This window comes from Dendronephthya gigantea, unplaced genomic scaffold (genome assembly GCF_004324835.1).
Source record: "Dendronephthya gigantea isolate DGI-Jeju-01 unplaced genomic scaffold, DenGig_1.0 000016F, whole genome shotgun sequence".
Taxonomy (NCBI): domain Eukaryota; kingdom Metazoa; phylum Cnidaria; class Anthozoa; order Malacalcyonacea; family Nephtheidae; genus Dendronephthya; species Dendronephthya gigantea.
Window position 1 is genome coordinate 1150165 of NW_021163026.1, and position 19929 is coordinate 1170093.

At 37.3% G+C, this 19929-nt stretch overlaps 3 protein-coding genes across 5 annotated transcripts in view; all 3 read left to right on the forward strand.

The window, feature by feature from the left end:
* Positions 1 to 236: 236 nt before the first annotated feature.
* On the forward strand, positions 237 to 12911 carry LOC114520558 (neuronal acetylcholine receptor subunit alpha-9-like). 2 transcript variants are annotated; one of them, XM_028540853.1, is made up of 8 exons: positions 237 to 306; positions 2793 to 2876; positions 3531 to 3614; positions 7060 to 7217; positions 8326 to 8370; positions 9503 to 9615; positions 9966 to 10393; positions 10825 to 12911. In XM_028540853.1, the coding sequence occupies exons 3-8, from the start codon at positions 3563 to 3565 to the stop codon at positions 11568 to 11570; spliced, it is 1542 nt and encodes a 513-aa protein (XP_028396654.1). In that variant the 5' UTR covers positions 237 to 306; positions 2793 to 2876; positions 3531 to 3562; the 3' UTR covers positions 11571 to 12911. The 2 variants fall into 2 exon arrangements, with proteins under 2 accessions (XP_028396654.1, XP_028396655.1); XM_028540854.1 differs by lacking the exon at positions 237 to 306 and having other exon boundaries at positions 2773 to 2876.
* Positions 12912 to 13901: 990 nt separating this feature from the next.
* LOC114520598 (coronin-1C-A-like) lies at positions 13902 to 18980 on the forward strand. The gene is made up of 7 exons (XM_028540903.1): positions 13902 to 14249; positions 15613 to 16047; positions 16147 to 16266; positions 16794 to 16898; positions 17678 to 17887; positions 18297 to 18515; positions 18710 to 18980. The coding sequence occupies exons 1-7, from the start codon at positions 14055 to 14057 to the stop codon at positions 18827 to 18829; spliced, it is 1404 nt and encodes a 467-aa protein (XP_028396704.1). The 5' UTR covers positions 13902 to 14054; the 3' UTR covers positions 18830 to 18980.
* A 736-nt stretch (positions 18981 to 19716) lies between these two features.
* Positions 19717 to 19929, forward strand: part of LOC114520399 (helicase domino-like) — a 29002-nt gene continuing 28789 nt past the window's right edge. For both annotated transcript variants that reach the window (XM_028540647.1, XM_028540648.1), the window contains exon 1: positions 19717 to 19866. The gene's annotated coding sequence lies outside the window, so the exon portion shown is untranslated. The remainder of the gene's footprint in view (positions 19867 to 19929) is intronic.

Consider the following 19929-nt stretch of genomic DNA (forward strand, 5'->3'; position numbering starts at 1 on the left):
CCTTCCGTCTATTCAATATATTTGTACACCATACCCGACAATCGTAGGCGTACGTTTAATTTATCGGACGTCAAAGCTTAAATGTTATTTGGTTTAATGCGAACAGCAGTTTTGCATCAATTAATAATGACCTTATAAAGTTTTTAATTATACGCTCGAACAGCGGATGGATTACTTCAAATTTCTTTTAATAAATCTTGAAAAACACCTGGTAAAGATCACTTGCAGAATAAACTCTTACTTGAAGCTCTCTCGACCGTTCCACTTGGCTTTTACAAAACGTCTTATTTTTGGTGTTCTATAAAGGTACATGCATGCAGTGTTGTATATCTCGTTTTATTCTAAGTTTATCTATAGTTATATTTTTAGCAGCTATAGTGTGATATATGTTGAATGAACAAGTTGCATAGCGACTCGCATTTTGCTAGCATATAGAAAGTAACTAAATCAATTTGGCATCTCAAGGTGCAATTGTGCATTTTTTGTTTCCCAGTCTTTGAAGCCTACGACAGTGTTTCGGCAAAAAACCCGATTAATTTTGTATTAATCAGTCTATTCGTCAAGATTTAGAGAGACTTTTCATCGTTCATTTCATACTTTTGTATGGTTGAAGCGACTTAGCACGATTTTAGTCCTGTAGTATATATGCAGGTCATATTAATTTTCTGATTGTGTCCGTGGCGAGTAATTAATAGGGAACTGAAAATTTGCCTTACAGTAAGATGATCCTTATTGAAACTCTAAGAAGAACAATTTAGAACTGATAGAGCTATCCAGTATAAATAAAGTTAGTTTATAGTTTAGGTTTCCTGCTGTAGTAACACTGGATCAATAAAAGATGATCCTTACTGGATCTCTAGGAAGAACAGTTTAGAACTGATATAGCTATCCAGTATAAATAAAGTTAGTTTAATTTAGGTTTCCTCGTCTAGTAACACTGGATCAATAAGAGATGATCCTTACTGGATCTCTAGAAAGTTAGTTTATTTAGAAATGATAGAGCTATCCAGTATAAATAAGGTTAGCATCAAATGTAGTATAACAACTGCCTAAAATAGACAAAAACACTTCTCGACGTTTCGACCTGAGGGCCTTCGTCATGAGAGTTAGTATACTAACTTTCCTGACGAAGGCCCTCAGGTCGAAACGTCGAGAGGTGTTTTTGTCTATTTTAGGCAGTTGTTATACTACATTTGATGCTAAGTTGTTTGAAGACGCTGCTATACGCTGCTCCCTGGTTATAAATAAAGTTAGTTTAGTTTAGGCTTCCTCCTGTAGTAACACTGGATCAATAAGAGATGATCCTTACTGGACTCATAGTCATATATAAAGTCAAATTTTGACTTCTCGACAATTGTCGAATTACTGAAAACACATTTTACGAAGAGAAAAAGTTCATAAAAGGTCTATTTACAACGGTCGAGCCTTTGGAATTCAACTATATCATATACTCTGGTCTTTTCATTGACTAACGTTTAATGCTATATATCATATATAGTGTCATACAAGTGTCCTTCTAGATCCCTTGTTTAGGTAATCGTGTTATCCATGCAAGGTTCATCGGTTTGATATCATTTCAATCTGCCATATTGACTATGCAATAGTGCATTAAAAACAAGCAATCGATTATTTTGACGACGCCCGCGTATATATTGCTTTACACCAGGATACAACGTAATTTAATCACAGGGCGGCGTGAATTTGCAGAATTGCAATAAGTTTTTATGAGATCGTTCGCACTTGAGTTCTATTAATTTCATTATGGCGAGAATATGGCAAATGGCCCAGGATCTTGATTGTGAGCCGTGCGCATGAGCTAAATATAATATAGGCATGAGAAAAGGCATGCTGGTACTGAAGTGTCAGCGGATCGCTTTCATCCTTTTCAGCTTAAAGCTAAAGACTCATTTTGAGGCTCAATTTATGCCAAATTTGCCGTTCCAGACCACCCGCGCAACTTTCATCTAATATTTGCCAATTTCACACACAACGAAACACATAAAAATCAACTTGCTTAAGCACTCACTGAGGTGCCTCGCCGCTAACCGGCAAATCGGACAGTGCTGGTAAAATCGTTCAACCCCGGGATTTGAGAAACGGAATAGTTAAACAACTGATAACGAATAAAAAAGAATATGTAGGAAATGAAAACGAAATGTTTTTTAAAGCGCAACGCCGGCGTTCTCGATGCCTTAAACCAGCATTAGGTCGAGCAGGTGGCAGTCTGAGACGAGTGTGCACGTGCACGGCGAAACATTGAACTGAATGTTTTGATGCTTGTGTTGTTCGTTGAAACCGTAGATCGCGGTCTAATTATATGAAACAGTGAATGTTGATAGCGAAAGCCTGCATGGTGATGGACGCAGGCTACTTTGGGAAGGAGATGTCAGCGGAGGCAACGCCCCTCTTACCCCTATGGGGGACAAATTGTCCTCATATGAATTGACGTGCAAATTGTTGGTTATTCGTCAGTGATGTATTAAGCCCCGTTTACACCACACTCAATTTATTGGCACGGCACGGCTAAAATGGGTACCCGTACCCAATTTTATTAGTGTTCAGGCTACGAAAACAAAGGCTGGGCAGAGATGAAATGGGCACGGGTACCCATTTTAGCCGTGCCGTGCCGTGCCAATAAATTGAGTGTGGTGTAAACTACAGTAAATTTATTGGCACGGCACGGCTAAAATTGGTACCCGTGCCCATTTCGTCTGCTCGGCCTTTGTTTTGGTATTCTGGACACTAATAAAACTTTATTTTTCTATTGTAACATCAGATTTTTGTAACATCAGATTTAAGAACGCCGTAGCGAAACTGACCACACAACGATACCCGTTGGCAAATACGGTTTTGTGAGAAAGATTGAGAGTTTTGAGGTAAGAGTTGAAGGAATTGAAGCTGCTGATGACAGGATGAATAAACTGTATTCAAACCGCAGTTGTAGTTCTCTCTTATAATATATCAATGTAGAAGCGTCCTTTCTGAGAAAATCACCCCCCGTCCGTTGCGTTACCCCCCGTTACGATTTCGACATGAACTTCCCGGGCCCTAACTGGTCGTGAATGCGGCCTATATCAGTTTTCCGGGAAGATTTCGACGCGTTTTTAGACACAGAAAGAAATTTTAGGCACATAGAAATATACGCGATGAGAAATCGTTTGTTTTGTTTCCTAAGATGCCCACAGGGGTTTCCGAACACAATAGCTTAAAATCAGAAATATCGATCATATATTTGATTATATATCGTGAAGCGAACTGCCGGCCACGCTGGATGTTTTTAGCTCGCTACGATTCATCCAAAACTCTGTGGTCGCGACGACTTAACCTCCATTTTGTACCTTCAGAAGTGTTCGTGCAAAGATTCGTTTCGTTCAAGCGTGATATCGCGGGATTATAATACGAGGAGATCAGAGCCATTGTTAGTTTTAATTAAGAACTGTCAGCTTGTTTTCTTCTGCGCCTATTCATACGACTGATATATCTATACATATCATAGCACCCTTATTTGCATTCATGAATTTGCCTTGCAGCACAGCTGTCGTCCCACACATACTATCTTCTCATGGCTTCGAAGCTGTTTTTCGTTTTTATCTTCACGATTTTCCACGTTCCAGGTAAGTTGTTTGGTAGCCTGTTTTGTATATGTTTAAATGGTAGACGCCGGTAGTAAATTGTCTAGTTTAACGTCGTAATTTCGCGCCGGTAAAGCGTTATAGATCACTAAAATTGCCCTAGTCTCTGCATAAATATTTGATGCAATTTGTCCTTTTTTCCTTCCTGTAATGACGGTTAGCCTTTTGTTGACCGTTACAACCGCTACATCCTTCGCCTTCAACCCGGCATGTCTATAGTTCGTATGTTTCATATATGTATGTCATATATATTGGCCTTGAAATAAGTTAAAATCATTCTCAGAAGGACGGGAGTGTTGTAACATAAATATTGAAATTCCAAGCGTTATATAATTACGTTATGGGTCATATGAAATACGACCGAAGACGAATTTCTAAACTGAAATTTGTTAGTGAATCACTATCACTATCAGTTATTATACGACAAAACTTATGCGGCTGGAAAGAAACTGCTTTGCTTTTAAACAATTTTTATTGTTATTGCATGAAACTATAGTCTATATATATATATGCTTCCCAAAAATATAGACCCCAAAAACTAGTTTCATATATATATAGCATCATCATGAAATACTATAATATATACTTCCGTATATTTGTAAATCAAAAAGCATGTTCTATATAAGACTATATATATATGCATGATTATAATGAAAGAAAAAGTTCTCTTTCTCGTATGAGTTGCGAAGAAGTAAACATTTAAAGGAACTGAGATAACTGCATGTTTATCTGAAATGGATCATTCAAACTATAGATTAAGTCAGGCTTGTTTGTTATCATCGATATCACTATTAGTCGTATATATCAATTCATTTTCGGATGAAAAATACATCACTGCCGACTATATATTTATATAACTATATGTTTGTATCATTATATTTGAATATATATATGTTTAACTGTATTTCAAACGCAGCTATATATAGATTGTAGTGTGTCTTTATGCGATTGTAGCTATAAACCATTTGTTGATGGTTAAACTACCTTGAAATTACTAAAACATATTTTAAGCAATGATATATACTTATCGCGTATATACCTGCGTGGGGTTGTATATACTTTGCCGAAAATCTCTATCTATAATTGACATTAGAATTTTTAAGAGGGTTCCTATTCTTATAACGTACGCATATATATACTGCATAAGTATTTTAAGTATTATAATTATTACGATATATATTTTCCAGTTTCTAAATATACGAACCTCGAAATGCATTCATTGGGGAACCGCGCGAACATCGGCGTTTTAGTAAGTTTAAATCAATAAAATCTTTATATACTCTTTGTTCTGACGGAGTCTCAAGGAGAATTATTCTTGGCTAGGGGCCAAAACAAGATCGGAAAGCTCGCTTGATTTGTGTTGAAAGTTAAAACCCAAAGTTCTTGTTGGAAACTGTCGCACCAAACGATGCATGCTTGATGCTTTTCTGAAGGGCGGCTTAGGGCGCTTCCCTTTAGGCGGCCAAAATGGTCAGACTGCATGGTCATATTTTGAAACGAAATTTGAGTATTTCGTTAAGAATATAGCGGTGAAATTGCATTTCCCGTGCTAGGCGGATGTAAATAACGATCTTGAAACACTCTAAAATACCAGTAATCTGTCTGTACTGAAATAGAACAGGACCGGTCTAGTCGTTTTTACTGTATAATGGAAAGCGCCCTTAGACTGACAATTTTAATAATTTAACGCGGTTTGTCCGTTTTACTTATGCAAGGACAAGGTGAATGACATTGCGAACCCAATCAATTGACTTCAGGATAAATTAACAACAAGAAAATACGTTTTTGGAGTTCGGGACATCTAGTTCGATGCAGTGGAATCTATAAATTACTAGTACTGATCACATTAATAACGATTCTTTTTGAAGGCGTTTTTGATATACAATGAATGCATGCATGTATACTGTATATTGTGTTTCAATTTTATGTCCGGCTTTATACAGACACTGATGCTTTTTTTCTAAGGGTCAATATTGTGAAATGTTGTCATGAATAAAACCCCCTTTGAATACCGATAAACTGTTTCATCACAGGCTACGCGCGAGAGAGCCTGCCCTTAGTCATATATATATCTTTGTGAATTAATATTTATAATTTAGTGTGTTGTTGCGAGTTAATGGGGATTATCTTCGTTTTATACCAGTATCTTTTTTATCCAAGCCAATCATTTTTCGCAAAACTTCGGTTTATTTCGTGTTTACAACGCCACGCCAACCGATAAACGTAAAAGTTGTTCTTGCATGCACGGGCGATCCTTTTTTGCTAACCCAAAGGGTCATTCATCAACTTGCGTTCCATTTTCACCGACAAATTCTCATCAACATTAATTAACTTTGAGTTCGTTCAACCTTAAATCATAATAATGAAAAGATGCATTTTGAAATTGTTTATAAATTAAAGTCGAAATGACGTTCTCCAAAGGAAGGTCTTGAAACAGGAAGGTCAAAATTTCATTAAAGAATGTTAAAAGTTCCTCAAAGTTCAATGCATCTTCTTAATTTTTTTTTAATGTGGATCTAGCTTCACTGTCGTTTTTGAGTTGTAACGGGGTTTTAAAAATACGTACAAGTCGTTTAATTACTTAGAGCAGCAGAAATAACGTTTTTATTTGTTTTTCATGCGTTTCATAACTATAGCTTTCGACTTTTTATCGCGTCTGGCAGGTAATATTGACCGAGCCACGATTGGAACTGAATTTATACGGTCGCCATGCCGACTGTTTTTCTCTCAAAAATACATATATATTGGCGTTTTTCATTCCGTAAATGATCCTGAAATATGATATATTAATGGGCATACAAGATGGCTTGTATATATGCAAATTTCGCCAATTTCATTATATAAAGTTTCGATCTCATACTGATGAGTCAATATTACAAGTCACTTTCTCTGTCTAACCAGGCAGTGTCAGTAAAAGGGCAGTATACTGTATATACATACAAAGACTGATATTTACACAACGCAAACTAACCTATAGGCTGTAGGCTGGGCCATAGTAATGATTTCACCGGCTGGGGTTAACTCTCACCCAGATATATTCTCAAGTGAACCCAGAAACTTGGTTCGGAACTTAGCAGTCGAACTTAGCCTAGTCAAGCGACAAACGTGTTTTACCCTGAAAAAACTACGAAACAACTTTCAACATCAACTCGCAACGCAACAAATATCTAAACAACAATGTTGTGTCAAAAAAAAACATGTACACAAACTTTCAACTTGTTTCCAAAACAATTTCTGTGTTACAAACTAGCTCATATATATCATATTCGACTCGTAAACCTTTTTCAAAACATTTTTGTGTTGCGAGTTGATGTTGAAAGTTGTTTCGTGTAGCATTACCTTTAGTGTAAATGTGGCTGAAAATAACTTCAGTCTTTATGTGCATGAGAATGTGATGAGTCAGTACAGAATTTAAAATTCTCTTTAGAGTTTAGTGTCGCGCAGTATGCAAACGCTCAAAACGAATTGTTGGAATACTTATTTCCCGAGAATGACACAAAAAAGGAACATCTATTACCTGTGCTCAACTATTCCGACGCAGTCACTGTGGATTTCCGAATCACTCTAATAAAGATTAAGGATGTTGTAAGTAACGACACATTCTATATAATTATGCATGATGGCTAGATAAGACTCGTAAGAACTTTTTCCTATGAATAATCACATTGTTATTGTATAATTAGCTTCGGTTCACATCCGTCAACATCCCCTTTGAGTTATACCATAAACCCGTTTTCCATAGCCTGCGAACAGGCACAGACGTATCTGACGGCTATAGCCTGCGCACAGACGTATCTGAGCGAATTTATTCGCGCGACGCAAAGCGATATCTAAAACCCGGTGATGTGATTGGTTTGCGAAAAAAATCGCCGCGAAAAAGTAGAATCGCTTCCTACTTTTTGTCTAGTGCCGGATAAACGGGCTAAAGTCTATATAATGTAGTGATGTCTAGCGCTGATCTTCAGGTTATGATGATGAACATATAAACAAAAAAATTACAATCAACTACTAATACAGACATTAAATATTTACATTTGTACCTAATTCATATTCAACCTGCTTTCCAAGAGCGCGGTGTATACAATAGACCTTTCTTATAATGACGTCAAACGCGGAGAGTGTGATGTTACACGAAGTTTGATTGGCTCGATAGTTTTGTGGAGCCAATCAAATTTCATGTTACAGCAGACTTTCCGCGTTTGACGTCATTATAAGAAAGGTTTATTGTGTAAGTCATTCTTTTATAAATAAGTAAATTAAGATCTAGAAAAAAGTCGTTAGTAAAGTCAAGATTGTAGTGTTAGGTAAGCTAGTAGGAAGATTTCCACAGCAATCGCACCACAGCACCATTATATCCAAAACTATTACTTGACTAATCTGTCTGTTAACTTATCGTGTAGTTTAAATAGGCCTTACTGACAATACTACTTGACAAAGTTGATTAAGAGCTATCGGGTTGCACTCACCTGTCCTCATGTAAAAAGGTCTTTCCAAAATTAAAAAGCGGTCGCACATTATTCATTAAGTGTAATTGTCTCCGCTAAGTGAGTAATGAACTTGTTTTTTACCTCACTCTTCACTTTTTGAACAATTTCAAATAAATAATTCATTCATGTCACGTCTCGTTTAAAACTCGTTTAAGAAGTGGCGTTTAAACAATCTCTTAACCCAGCGATACTTATGCTTTTTGTAGAACGCTAAAGAACAGACCATCCAAGTTCATGTTTGGGTTACACAGGTATTTCAGTGCAATTGTTGTGTTTCATGTTTCATTGCAATTCAGTTCGTTTCATTGCAATTCAGTTCGTTTCAGTGCAATTCAGTTCGTTTCATTGCAATTCAGTTCGTTTCAGTGCAATTCAGTTCGTTTCAGTGCAATTCAGTTCGTTTCATTGCAATTCAGTTCGTTTCAGTGCGATTCAGTTCGTTTCAGTGCAATTCAGTTCGTTTCATTGCAATTCAGTTCGTTTCAGTGCAATTCAGTTCGTTTCAGTGCAATTCAGTTCGTTTCATTGCAATTCAGTTCGTTTCATTGCAATTCAGTTCGTTTCAGTGCAATTCAGTTCGTTTCAGTGCAATTCAGTTCGTTTCATTGCAATTCAGTTCGTTTCATTGCAATTCAGTTCGTTTCAGAGCAATTCAGTTCGTTTCATTACAATTCAGTTCGTTTCAGTGCAATTCAGTTCGTTTCAGTGCAATTTAGTTCGTTTTATTCCCATTCAGTTCGTTTCATTGCTATTCAGTTCGTTTCATTACAATTCAGTTCGTTTCATTACAATTCAGTTCGTTTCAGTGCAATTCAGTTCGTTTCATTACAATTCAGTTCGTTTCATTGCAATTCAGTTCGTTTCATTGCAATTCAGTTCGTTTCAGTGCAATTCAGTTCGTTTCATTGCAATTCAGTTCGTTTCATTGCAATTCAGTTCGTTTCATTGCAATTCAGTTCGTTTCAGAGCAATTCAGTTCGTTTCATTACAATTCAGTTCGTTTCAGTGCAATTCAGTTCGTTTCAGTGCAATTTAGTTCGTTTTATTCCCATTCAGTTCGTTTCATTACAATTCAGTTCGTTTCATTACAATTCAGTTCGTTTCAGTGCAATTAAGTTCGTTTCATTGCAATTCAGTTCGTTTCAGTGCAATTAAGTTCGTTTCAGTGCAATTCAGTTCGTTTCATTGCAATTCAGTTCGTTTCAGAGCAATTCAGTTCGTTTCATTGCAATTCAGTTCGTTTCATTCCATTTCAGTTTTTTTTAGTTTAAGTCATTTCGGTCCAGTCAAATTCGGTTTAAACTATCATAGGCCGGTGAGTAGTTCTTGCCCAATATCCAATCCCGGTTCCAGTGTTCAAAATTCCTTGTACGTTTTCAACAGAGTTGGGTGAATCCATTCCTGAAATGGGACAATAATTCGAAGTTTGAAAGAATTAAATCAATCAATGTTAAACCAAGTCTTGTGTGGATCCCAGATATAATACTTTATAACAAGTAAGTAAAAGTCCGCGTCTGCGTTATTTTATATGTGCGGGGGAGTGGCTGGGTTATGTAACCCTACCCGAAGGATTTATAAAAGGATTAAATTTAAAAGAATTAAGTAAATCGTCACATCTAGTAAGAGAATACTTAAAATTCGTACAATTGCAAAGTTTAGTTGCGAAGTTTTTGCGAGTAAAATATAGCCGTAAACAGTTGTAAAATATAGCGGCAAACATATTCGTAGTAAAACGTGGCGATTTTATCTATTTCAGTACGTTCTTTTCCAAAATTTTCTCTTTATCGCCAAGATAAAATATTTAACCGGAAGGCCAAGTCGTCCATTGAACACTATGTCGTTTTAGTGTAGACGAACAGGACCGTACTGGTGGAGGGGAGGAAACCTACAAAACTTTAATCAAACTATATTCCAACGGCACAAGCATCTGGTCAAGTCCAGCGCTTTTTAAAGCTATCTGCGAGATAGATGTCTCATACTTTCCACTCGACCAGCAAACATGTCGCCTAAAATTCGGCTCCTGGACATATGACTCGAAGAAGCTGAAACTCGTAACGAAGCAAAAGGCAAAATTTCCTACCCCTGATTTTATAAAAAACGGTGAATGGGCCATTACTAAAGTCGAGACAAAAGCCAACGACCGAGTGTACCACAAAGAGTCTCAGGATAGCTACATGGATGTTACGATGACAATCGCAATGAAACGGCAGTATCTTGATTATGTTATCAACTTGGTTATTCCTTGTTTAATGATATCTAGCATGACGTTTCTGGGTAAGTACAAGTTAAGATGTTGTGAACAAGTCCAAGAACTTGATGAACACATCCTAGGACTGGATGAAGTTCTGATCTCGTGCTAGGACTGGATGAAGTTCTGATCTCGTCCTAGGACTGGATGAAGTTCTGATCTCGTCCTAGGATTGGATGAAGTTCTGGTCTCGTCCTAGGACTGGATGAAGTCCTGGTCTCGTCCTAGGACTGGATGAAGTTCTAGTCTTGTCCTAGGACTTGATGAAGTTCTCATCTCATCCTAAGCTGAATCTGACCAGGTTCTAGGAATAGATAGAGTTTCGACTCTGTTTCGTCCTTTCAGTTCGGCTCTGATTGTTACTGTTGCACGTGCCGTGAGCAGAATCTGATCCACCCAATTAAAGCGCAGAAGCAATTAGAAAACGTGTTTATGCCCACGCGCATTATTTTGTCAGGTTTTATTCTACCGCCTGAGTCAGGAGAACGAGTTGGCCTCAGCATCACCGTACTTCTGGCCATGACTGTGTTTCAACAGCTCACCTCAGAGATTATGCCTTCCTACGGCTTCCCCTTGCTTGGCCAGTACTACTTCGCTACGATCGTGGAAATCGGCGCTGCCCTGCTTATAACAACGATTATCCTCAACTTCTATCATCGCACGAACCGCCACATGCCACGTTGGTTACGGGTGCTGCTTTTGGACTGGCTGTCGAGGGTCGTGTTCCTCCACGAGTCCGCGGAGAAGTGTAACAAGTCGCGACGCAAAACCATAAAACGCGGAATCCGTGAAAACGTGGACGCGGTGGTGAACAACGGTTATGCCTTGGGCGAGCATCCGCTGGACGCTGATGTCGTGGGCGCAACTAGAACCCAGCGCCACGAAAACGGACGCTCGGACAACGACGAGAGCCAAACGAAACCAGCGGGCGATCGTAATGTTCTCAAGTTAACTCTCGGTTCTATTGGAAGCGAATTGAATTCACAGACTGTTCAAAATGAAAGGGGCTTGTTCACCGACGAGACTGGTGCGGCCGTGAGCGAGGAGGAGATGCGCATGCGCCATCAACAGTGGACGCTGGCCGCAAAGGTCCTGGATCGATTCTTCTTATGGAGCTCGGGATTTATCGGAATCGCTACGTTCTTAGGTATTTTCCTCAGCGGCCCTGGATTATGGGATAACTCGATTGAAATGAAATTATAAAACCAGCATATTCATTCTTACCGCCTACAAGCCCTCGTGGTGTCCGAAGATTTTTAAAAAATCTTTTAAAATAATAAACAGTTTCGTGTTTTCGCGAAAGGTCGATGTTCTATTCCGCGCAGTTGTTGTTGCACAGGGGGGTTGCGGTGATGATGTGCAGTCACGTTCGTGTTATAATTAATCTACAAGTGGAAATTATCTGTCAAAATTTGCCGCGTAATCTGTACAGAACCATTATATATAAATAAGGAGCTTTTTTCAAAGTGTATTCAATGTTTTGCGAAAGTCATACTGTAAACTTTTTTGCCAGTCGGTCATTGCCAGGACTGAGTCAGAGTTCTAATACCTGCTACTAATACCTGCCTGACACTGACTACAGTCTAGTGCTTACTGCTCTAGTTAGGCTTTGAATTTCTCGACTATAAACCCAAGTTTTTTACTGTCTTCTTAGCAACCGAAAGTGTAAATAAAATAATGAACGGTGCTTTTGGGATATAATCTGCTCTGGTTTACTATAAAATGGTTTCGCTTTCATGCTTTTAATGATAGGTTTAGTATGGTAACTTTTATAATATAATTGCAATCGCTAGCGGCTAGTATTGTTCAAATTGTCAGTCATATATCCCCACCCAGTAGCGTCGAGATGGTTGGGGAAACGGGGTGATTACACCGGGGCCTGGCGCGAAAGGGTGCCCGGGCACATGTACTGAAGACAAATTTTCAATTACAGTGAGATTTAATTCCCAACCCGCAACCCGCAGAGGAACTGTGCAATTGTATATTTATATATTTATAGACTACAAGCTAATATTCATCTGTATATTATTTTAGCTACTTGTGTTTTTCACTTAACTGATCAGTTTCTGGTCCGTGTTTAGTTTCGGTTCTATTAGTTTCTGAAAATGCCGATTAGGCGCAGAAAATCGTCCTCGTGCCCGTTCATCCTCTCGATGCCCTTGTGTGTCTCTCCCCATGAAACATGCTTAATGTATATCATTGTATATTAATTATATATAAAAGATAACACTTTGCTTTTTGGAGTCTTTTAAGGCTGCTTTCCAACTTACGCGTGTTTTATACGCACGTACACGTACGGAAAATTTTAAATGCTTTTAACTTTTTATTATTTAACATCTAGGTCAATTAATGCATACTAAAAAATGCAGAAAACTGACTTTCTTCGAGTTATTCACATAGTTTTTTCAAAGGTAACAGGTATAAGGATTTAGACTTTCACGTGCGTGTTCGTGCGTATGAAAAACGCGTAACTTGAAAGCAAGCCTTAAATGATTTCTTCATTACTGAGAAATTCTCTCTTGTAAAAATTAAAGTGTACATTAAACAAACAGTGAACATAGAAATCCTTGAAAAACGTTTTCAATCCTTTCAAAAACGTTGCAATATTTTATTTGCTAAAACGTTTTTTGAATTTTTTTACTAATATTCAGAGTTATCTCTCTATTAAGGCCCAGAGGTTATCATTTGAGAGGGAGGTTATGAGAAAGGGTGTGGTGAAGTGAGGGAAAATACGGTACTTGTAACCAGCGGCGTAGCCAGACTGACAATTTGGTCATGCTGTGCAAATTTTAAGTCATTAGAATTAATACATTCTTTAGAAATTCATTGTTTTCACAGTTAATGAACACCAAAATATTAGCATAGCATGACTAAATTGTCGGGCTGGCTACCCCACTGCTTGCGACGAGAAATTGGAGAAAAGTGTCGATATTTGAAGTACCGTTGAATCTGGATGGATCAGAATCATCGAAAAATTGCACATCAGATCTAGGCAAATTTGGACAACAAGACGATGGCGTTCAGATAATCGATCAGATGAAATATCCATAAAAGGACTTTTATCTACAGACAAACAATATTTCCTTCCCCGCGGGCTTTTTGTAAAGGCTGATCAGTTTCGGGTCAGCCGATGCCGTGCAGGCTAAGGCTCGAAAATAATTTGGCGAACCCCCCTGACGTAGGTGACTTCCACAAAAAAACCGAATTATTTTTTTTATAATAAAAGTAAACTTTTTCTTGCAAAAACGCAAACAATGCCTAACATGGTCTGATTCACGGCATTTCAATATTCATGTTGAATATATTATATCACCACTTCCGTTTTGTCAGTGGGCTCTGTAAAACTGTATCGAGTTTAGATTGTCGAATAAATGCAAAAACAACAGCTGAGATAAGTTTTGTTTTAAATGTTGCACCTCTCGCCTTTTGGGCACTTTTTCAGCCGTGTATTCGAGTGTGAAACGAGCCCGCGTTGAATAAATACACTTCATAAATTATGACGTCACATAATTTCCCCCCCCCGGGTCGAAGCCTTGCCTTCAGACTTCAATCTTCAATCATTTCCTGCTGTCGATTCCGTAGCACTTCCTTTTGCAAAGATTTTACAAATCAGCGCAAGGAAAACGTCCAAAAAAACACTGCAAAGTCACGGTTTTGAGAACAAGTATACCGTAGCGAGATCACAAAATGCCAAACTTCGTTCGTTCATCGAAATTTCGACATGTTTTTGGCACGGGATCGAAAAGGGAACATTGTTATGACGGAATGAAAGTCAGTAAGAATTCATGGGAAGCTCCGTACTGTGCAGTCAATCCTAAATTCGTTGCAATCGTCTTGGATTCCGCTGGAGGTGGAAGCTTTCTTGTACTTCCCTTAGAGAAGGTATGTTAAAGCAATTCTGTTTAAAAAGGATGATGTTGACTCGTCTCGTTTGGACGCGTTTCAGCAAGGTCTTTGAGCAAGCATGTATCATGTATGGGCGTTCACTTGTGTTTCTGTTCATGAATTTGCTCTGCCTACATTGGTTGCACAAGCACTACCCATGCTGTTCGAAAAGCGATCTTTCCTCCTTCTCTAATCGCTTATATTTAGGTCTGTTTATTTGCGTTCTTGATTGCAATGTTACATTTTATAATATAGCTAGTTAATAAAATTTGGTTGTAATCTTCTAAATATTCATAAGTTAGCGTCGTGTTGTATTTCATTTCGCGCTGAAATATCGGATTTTCTAAGTTGAAGGCACGCTATAAAACTAGTGCTGTAAATGATGTACCAAATCCTGTAACATTTGGTCGAATTAAGATGCATTACTGGACCTGATAACCACAATGACATCTGACAATGTTGGTGTCATTGAATAAGACAGCAATACTGTCTTGAATGTTGAGCAATATTCGAACATCCAAGAAACAATGTGTTTCAATTCATTGCCTTTTATGGTATCTCTCAAGTGAGTTGACAAACACATGATTATTACTTTTCAAACATCATCCTTTTAAAGAACTACGGTCAAAATAATCACTGCTATACAAATAGCTAAATGCACTACGCTTGATTCATGTTTTTGTAAAGTCTTTGTTCAATTCTATGTTGAACAAAACAAACCAGGAAGTGCATATTATCATTGAGTGAATTGAACCCCAATCACATTCAGGTTGATTTGTTTTTTGAAGTTGATATTTCAGTTTAGAAATTTAGTTTATCTGCACGTCCCTAAATATTCAGTGTAAATAAGCCTGTGTTTAATGAGAGAAAATTTTTTTTGTCTGATTATAGTTTAACTTCAATTGCATGTGAAAAGAATGCTAATTCCAATTTGACTGTCGTATATCATGTATATGCACAAACTTTTAATGTATTTTTTTATAGAAATTGTAAACCATAACTGAATTGGAAGCCAGCCTCTTTCAGTTTTTCTGAGTTATGACCACAAATGCACAATACTGAAATATTGTGCTATTTATAAAACTAAAGTTATTGAAAAACTCAACTTGAAATCTCGAGATTTCAGCTAATTATAAAGTAAATACAAAACTAGTTACATCTTTTTGCTTAAGTCTACAAATTTGAATAATAACTTTTTACAGTATATTCATTTATATTGATATATTATTGCCAAGCATTTCAGTCTTCTGTTTTGGAAAAACCATTTTAGCTTCTGGCAAATAGGGGCATGTTTTTTAACTAGTAATCATTCAAGTTGCAATAGAGTCTATTGTTTGATCCTTGGTTTGTGTATTCTAAGGTTGGAAGGGTTGATCTCAATGCTCCAAAGGTAGCTGGACACAAGCAAGAAGTGCTTGACATTGCCTGGTGTCCCTTCAATGATAACTTAATCGCTTCTTCATCAGAAGATGCAACTGTGAAAATCTGGCAAATCCCTGATGGTGGACTGGTGGAAAACTTGACTCACCCATTGTTAACGCTTGAAGGCGTTCATCAACGCAGAATTGGTCACGTTGTTTGGAATCCCGTTGCTGAAAATATTTTGCTTAGTGCAAGCCATGATAATGTTGTTGCCATATGGAATTTAGAATCCGGACAGGCCATACGAGTGATTGAATGTCATCAAGACCTTATCTACAGCATCTCATGGAACCATAATGGCAGCAAGATTGCAACCACTTGCAAGGACAAGAAACTCCGGATTATTGATGCACACTCTGGTGAAGTTTTACAGGTGATTGTCAAATCTTTGCAAGTGGTGTAGAGTTACTTGACCTGAGACATCCTGCTATTATTGTCGTCACTGTAAAACCATTGTTTCTCATTTAAACAGGAAGGCAAGTGCCATGAAGGTGCTAAACCACAGCGTGTTGTGTTCTGCAGCAACATGGGATTCCTTTTCACAACTGGTTTCACTCGAATGAGCAAGCGTGTTTGGGCCATTTGGGATGAGGTATGTTTTTTTGTGGATACATTTGGTGCTTCTAAAAGTATGTAGTAGAAGTTCACATTTTAATTTAATAAACTATTTACTTATTTACATAATTCACCATTCATATCTTGTAATAGAGTGTATATCTAAATATTGCAAATACCAAATACTGATATAACAGGTCTGGTATTTTTATCACATTTTCCATGCCAAAAAGAGCTAGTAAGCTCAGTGTGTCATTCTCAGTGTATCATTATACGCAGCTCAGTGTATCATTCTCATTCAGGGCATTATTCGCAGCTCAGTGTATCATTCTCAGTGTATCATTATACGCAGCTCAGTGTATCATTCTCATTCAGGGCATTATTCGCAGCTCAGTGTGTCATTCTCAGTGTATCATTATACGCAGCTCAGTGTATCATTCTCATTCAGGGCATTATACGTAGCTCAGTGTATCATTCTAGTGCTTCTATATTGCAAAATTAAAGGTTTTTCTTTAATATGGATCCCACACTATTGTATAAATAGCCATTTTTCTTTTTGTTTAGAAAAACTTGGAAAAACCCCTTCACCAAGATGAATTAGATTCAAGCAATGGTGTCAACTTTCCCTACTATGACCCCGACACAAAAATGGTCTATCTTGTTGGAAAGGTTTGGCGTTTTTTTAGCTATTCTATTCTATAAAATTGGTGGACTGGTAACCCTGGAAATTCCGTTCTAATAGCGTACAAGCAATGCAACTTGTGTGAGAAAGTCTACAGGAATGAACTCTCTGTAGTTTCTCGAAATTTTTAAATGCACATTTTAAACAGGGATGTTCAGCATTTTGACTAAAATTTTACCCACCTTTCTGGCAACACACCTTAAGCCCAAGTCTATTGATCAGAACTTGTGCTTGCCAGTTGTTGCTAGACTTCTCAAAATGGCCGCTATATAGAATTTAATTGAGTTTATATTGCAAACAAGTTTGGTACCCCCAATTTTTTTTTCATCAAAATTTTACACTATGGATGCTTTATTGAGAGTGAATTTTTAAAAAAATTCTGTGTAGTGCAACGTTTTTTGCAATAGAAAAAATTGCACTAGACAGAATTTTTTTAAAACTCCACTATCATTATTAAAATCATCTATAGTGTAAAATTTTGATGAAAAAAAATTGGGTCACCAAACTTGTTTGCGATATAAGATTTAACTCCATTAAACCATTTTGAAACCTCACTGTTGCTATAGCAATGGCTGCCAACTTCTGAATAGATTTCAGTTTTAGATATGTTACCAGATAGGTATATAAATTTTAGTCTTCTAGAGTTCTAGTTAATATCCATGTTTAAAATGTGCATCTAAAAATTTAAAAAACTGTTGGGAGAAACCTGAAATTTTAACTTTCAAGACAGCTGGCTTTTAACACATCTATTTTTCCTTGTTTACAGGGTGATAGTGTTATTCGCTACTACGAATTGGTTTCTGAAGCACCATATTGTCATTATTTGAGCACATATCAAAGCTCAGATCCACAGAAAGGCTGTGGTTTTATGCCGAAACGAGGGTGCAATGTGAACCAGAATGAAGTAACAAGGTTTTTCAAAATCCACAGCACAAAACCACTTTGTGAACCTATCAGCTTTACAGTGCCCAGAAAGGTGTGTGTTAAATTCTGATATAAGATATTATTATTTTAGTAGTTACTGCTTTGCAATGTTTTATTCAGTGTTTCACTTTCAACCTTCCTCAATGTTAGTAATTCATTGCAGTACTGCTAGTCTGACTGAGTGTTGACTATTGCTACTAATCCTAACTTCACTAGTCTAGTACTTACTGCTTTGCAATGTTTTATTCAGTGTTCCTCTTTCAACCTTCCTCAATGTCAGTTGATCATTGCAGTACAGCTAGTCTGACCGAGTGTTGACTATTGCTACTAATACTAGCCTGACTAGTCCAGTACTTACTGCTTTGCAATGTTTTATTCAGTGTTTCACTTTTAACCTTCCTCAATGTCAGTTGATCATTGCAATACTGCTAGTCTGTAAGGATGTATATGTTTTTCTTTAGTCGGAATTGTTTCAAAAAGACATTTTCCCAGAGACTGCTTCAGATGAACCAGCCTTGACAGCTGAAGAATGGGAAGCAGGAAAGAATGCAGAACCTAAAACAATCTCACTTGAAGCTGGTTTCAAACCCAGGGAGAAAGGTGGTACGTCTATTGGAACTAAAAATGTTATGGCTGGAGTGAGCTCAAGAAAATTGGACAAATCTGATAGCAGCGCTAGCGTAAGTTATTTTTGGTAAATAGCTGTTTGGGCTAAAAGCAATATTTGAGTTAGGTGAAGGCTATTGAGTTGGGTTGTTCTATTTTATGTCTGATTTTTATGGACTTGAAAGCTTTGCAGTATTAAATACTTACCTTTTGTAGGTACAAGCTAATTTACTTATTAAATAGATGACATATTCTCGTTTATTTTTAGCAAAATGCTGATGTTCAAAGTCTCATCAATGATGTGAAAGCGTTGAAGGAGAAAGTCGAACAGAATGAAAAGAAAATTGCACAGCTCGAAGAGGAAGTGAAAGAACTCAAAGAAAAATGAATGGTTTATCCCTGACCAAATTGAATTACCCGAAATCTTGATTCAAGACATTAAGACCTGTAGAGATGTATTACTGCCTATAAAATGCTCTGTAAATTTGTGGTCGAACAAAATTTCGACTCAACTTGAACGTATAAATCAACAATTTGAATTATTTTGCAATGTATGAGATATGTTTTGTATAAATGTTTTACTGCCCGAAATGCTATAAATATTTTTTCAAAACTTTGCTCAAATAGATCGTCTAAAGTGAAATTACATTTTATTACTTTCCTCATAACTTGTTGTTTGTGTTTTAACTCGAGTTGTTGGATTTGCCTCGCCAACCTTTCAATTCTGGAGTGGTGCCTTCACCCTCCTACACACACCCCTCCGACACTCCCTCTAATTTCAGGGGCTCATATGGGTTTTCATAAGACCATTGTTATGCACCTTGAATAAAAGTAAAAAAAACACACGAAAGAATTCCAATGGTATGTGTGTGTTTGCGCGTGATCTTAGTTTTCGCGGTATTAATACATTGAAATGAATGAAGCCAATAAACTGGAACTTTACCCTCTAGAATACCAGTAAAATTAAATCTAGGGTCACTGGAAACTCGTTCCCAGGGCATTGCGCGAAACGACCCAGAATTCCCGCGTGTTTCTGAAGGGCAAAACACGCGAAGGTCTGGCCTCAATTTTCTGGTTTGAAGCGGCTAGCTTTAAAGTTCAATTTAGTTCGACCGTTGCGAAAAATGAAAGTTGGAAATTCTTTGAATGAAGGAATTTAATTATTTAAAATATTCGAAAAATTAAAATAAATTTTCAAACAAAGAATTTCCCGTCAGCCTTCGAGTTACGACTTCTGCGCACGCGCAAGGCTTATTTACAAATTCCGCCATTTTGGATGTTTAGAGGCGGTTAGCGAGAAGAGGCGAAAAGCGAAACATAAACTGAAATAAATACTGGAAATTTCTTTTTTGTCAAGTTCCTTTTATCAAAATATGGTACACTGGACTTCTATTTACAAGGATTGATAGAAATTGAGCGTCGATGGTTAGTTTTTATTTAGTGTTTTTGTGAAATTCTCCAAGGCTTCTGTGTCGTTGCATAGTTGGA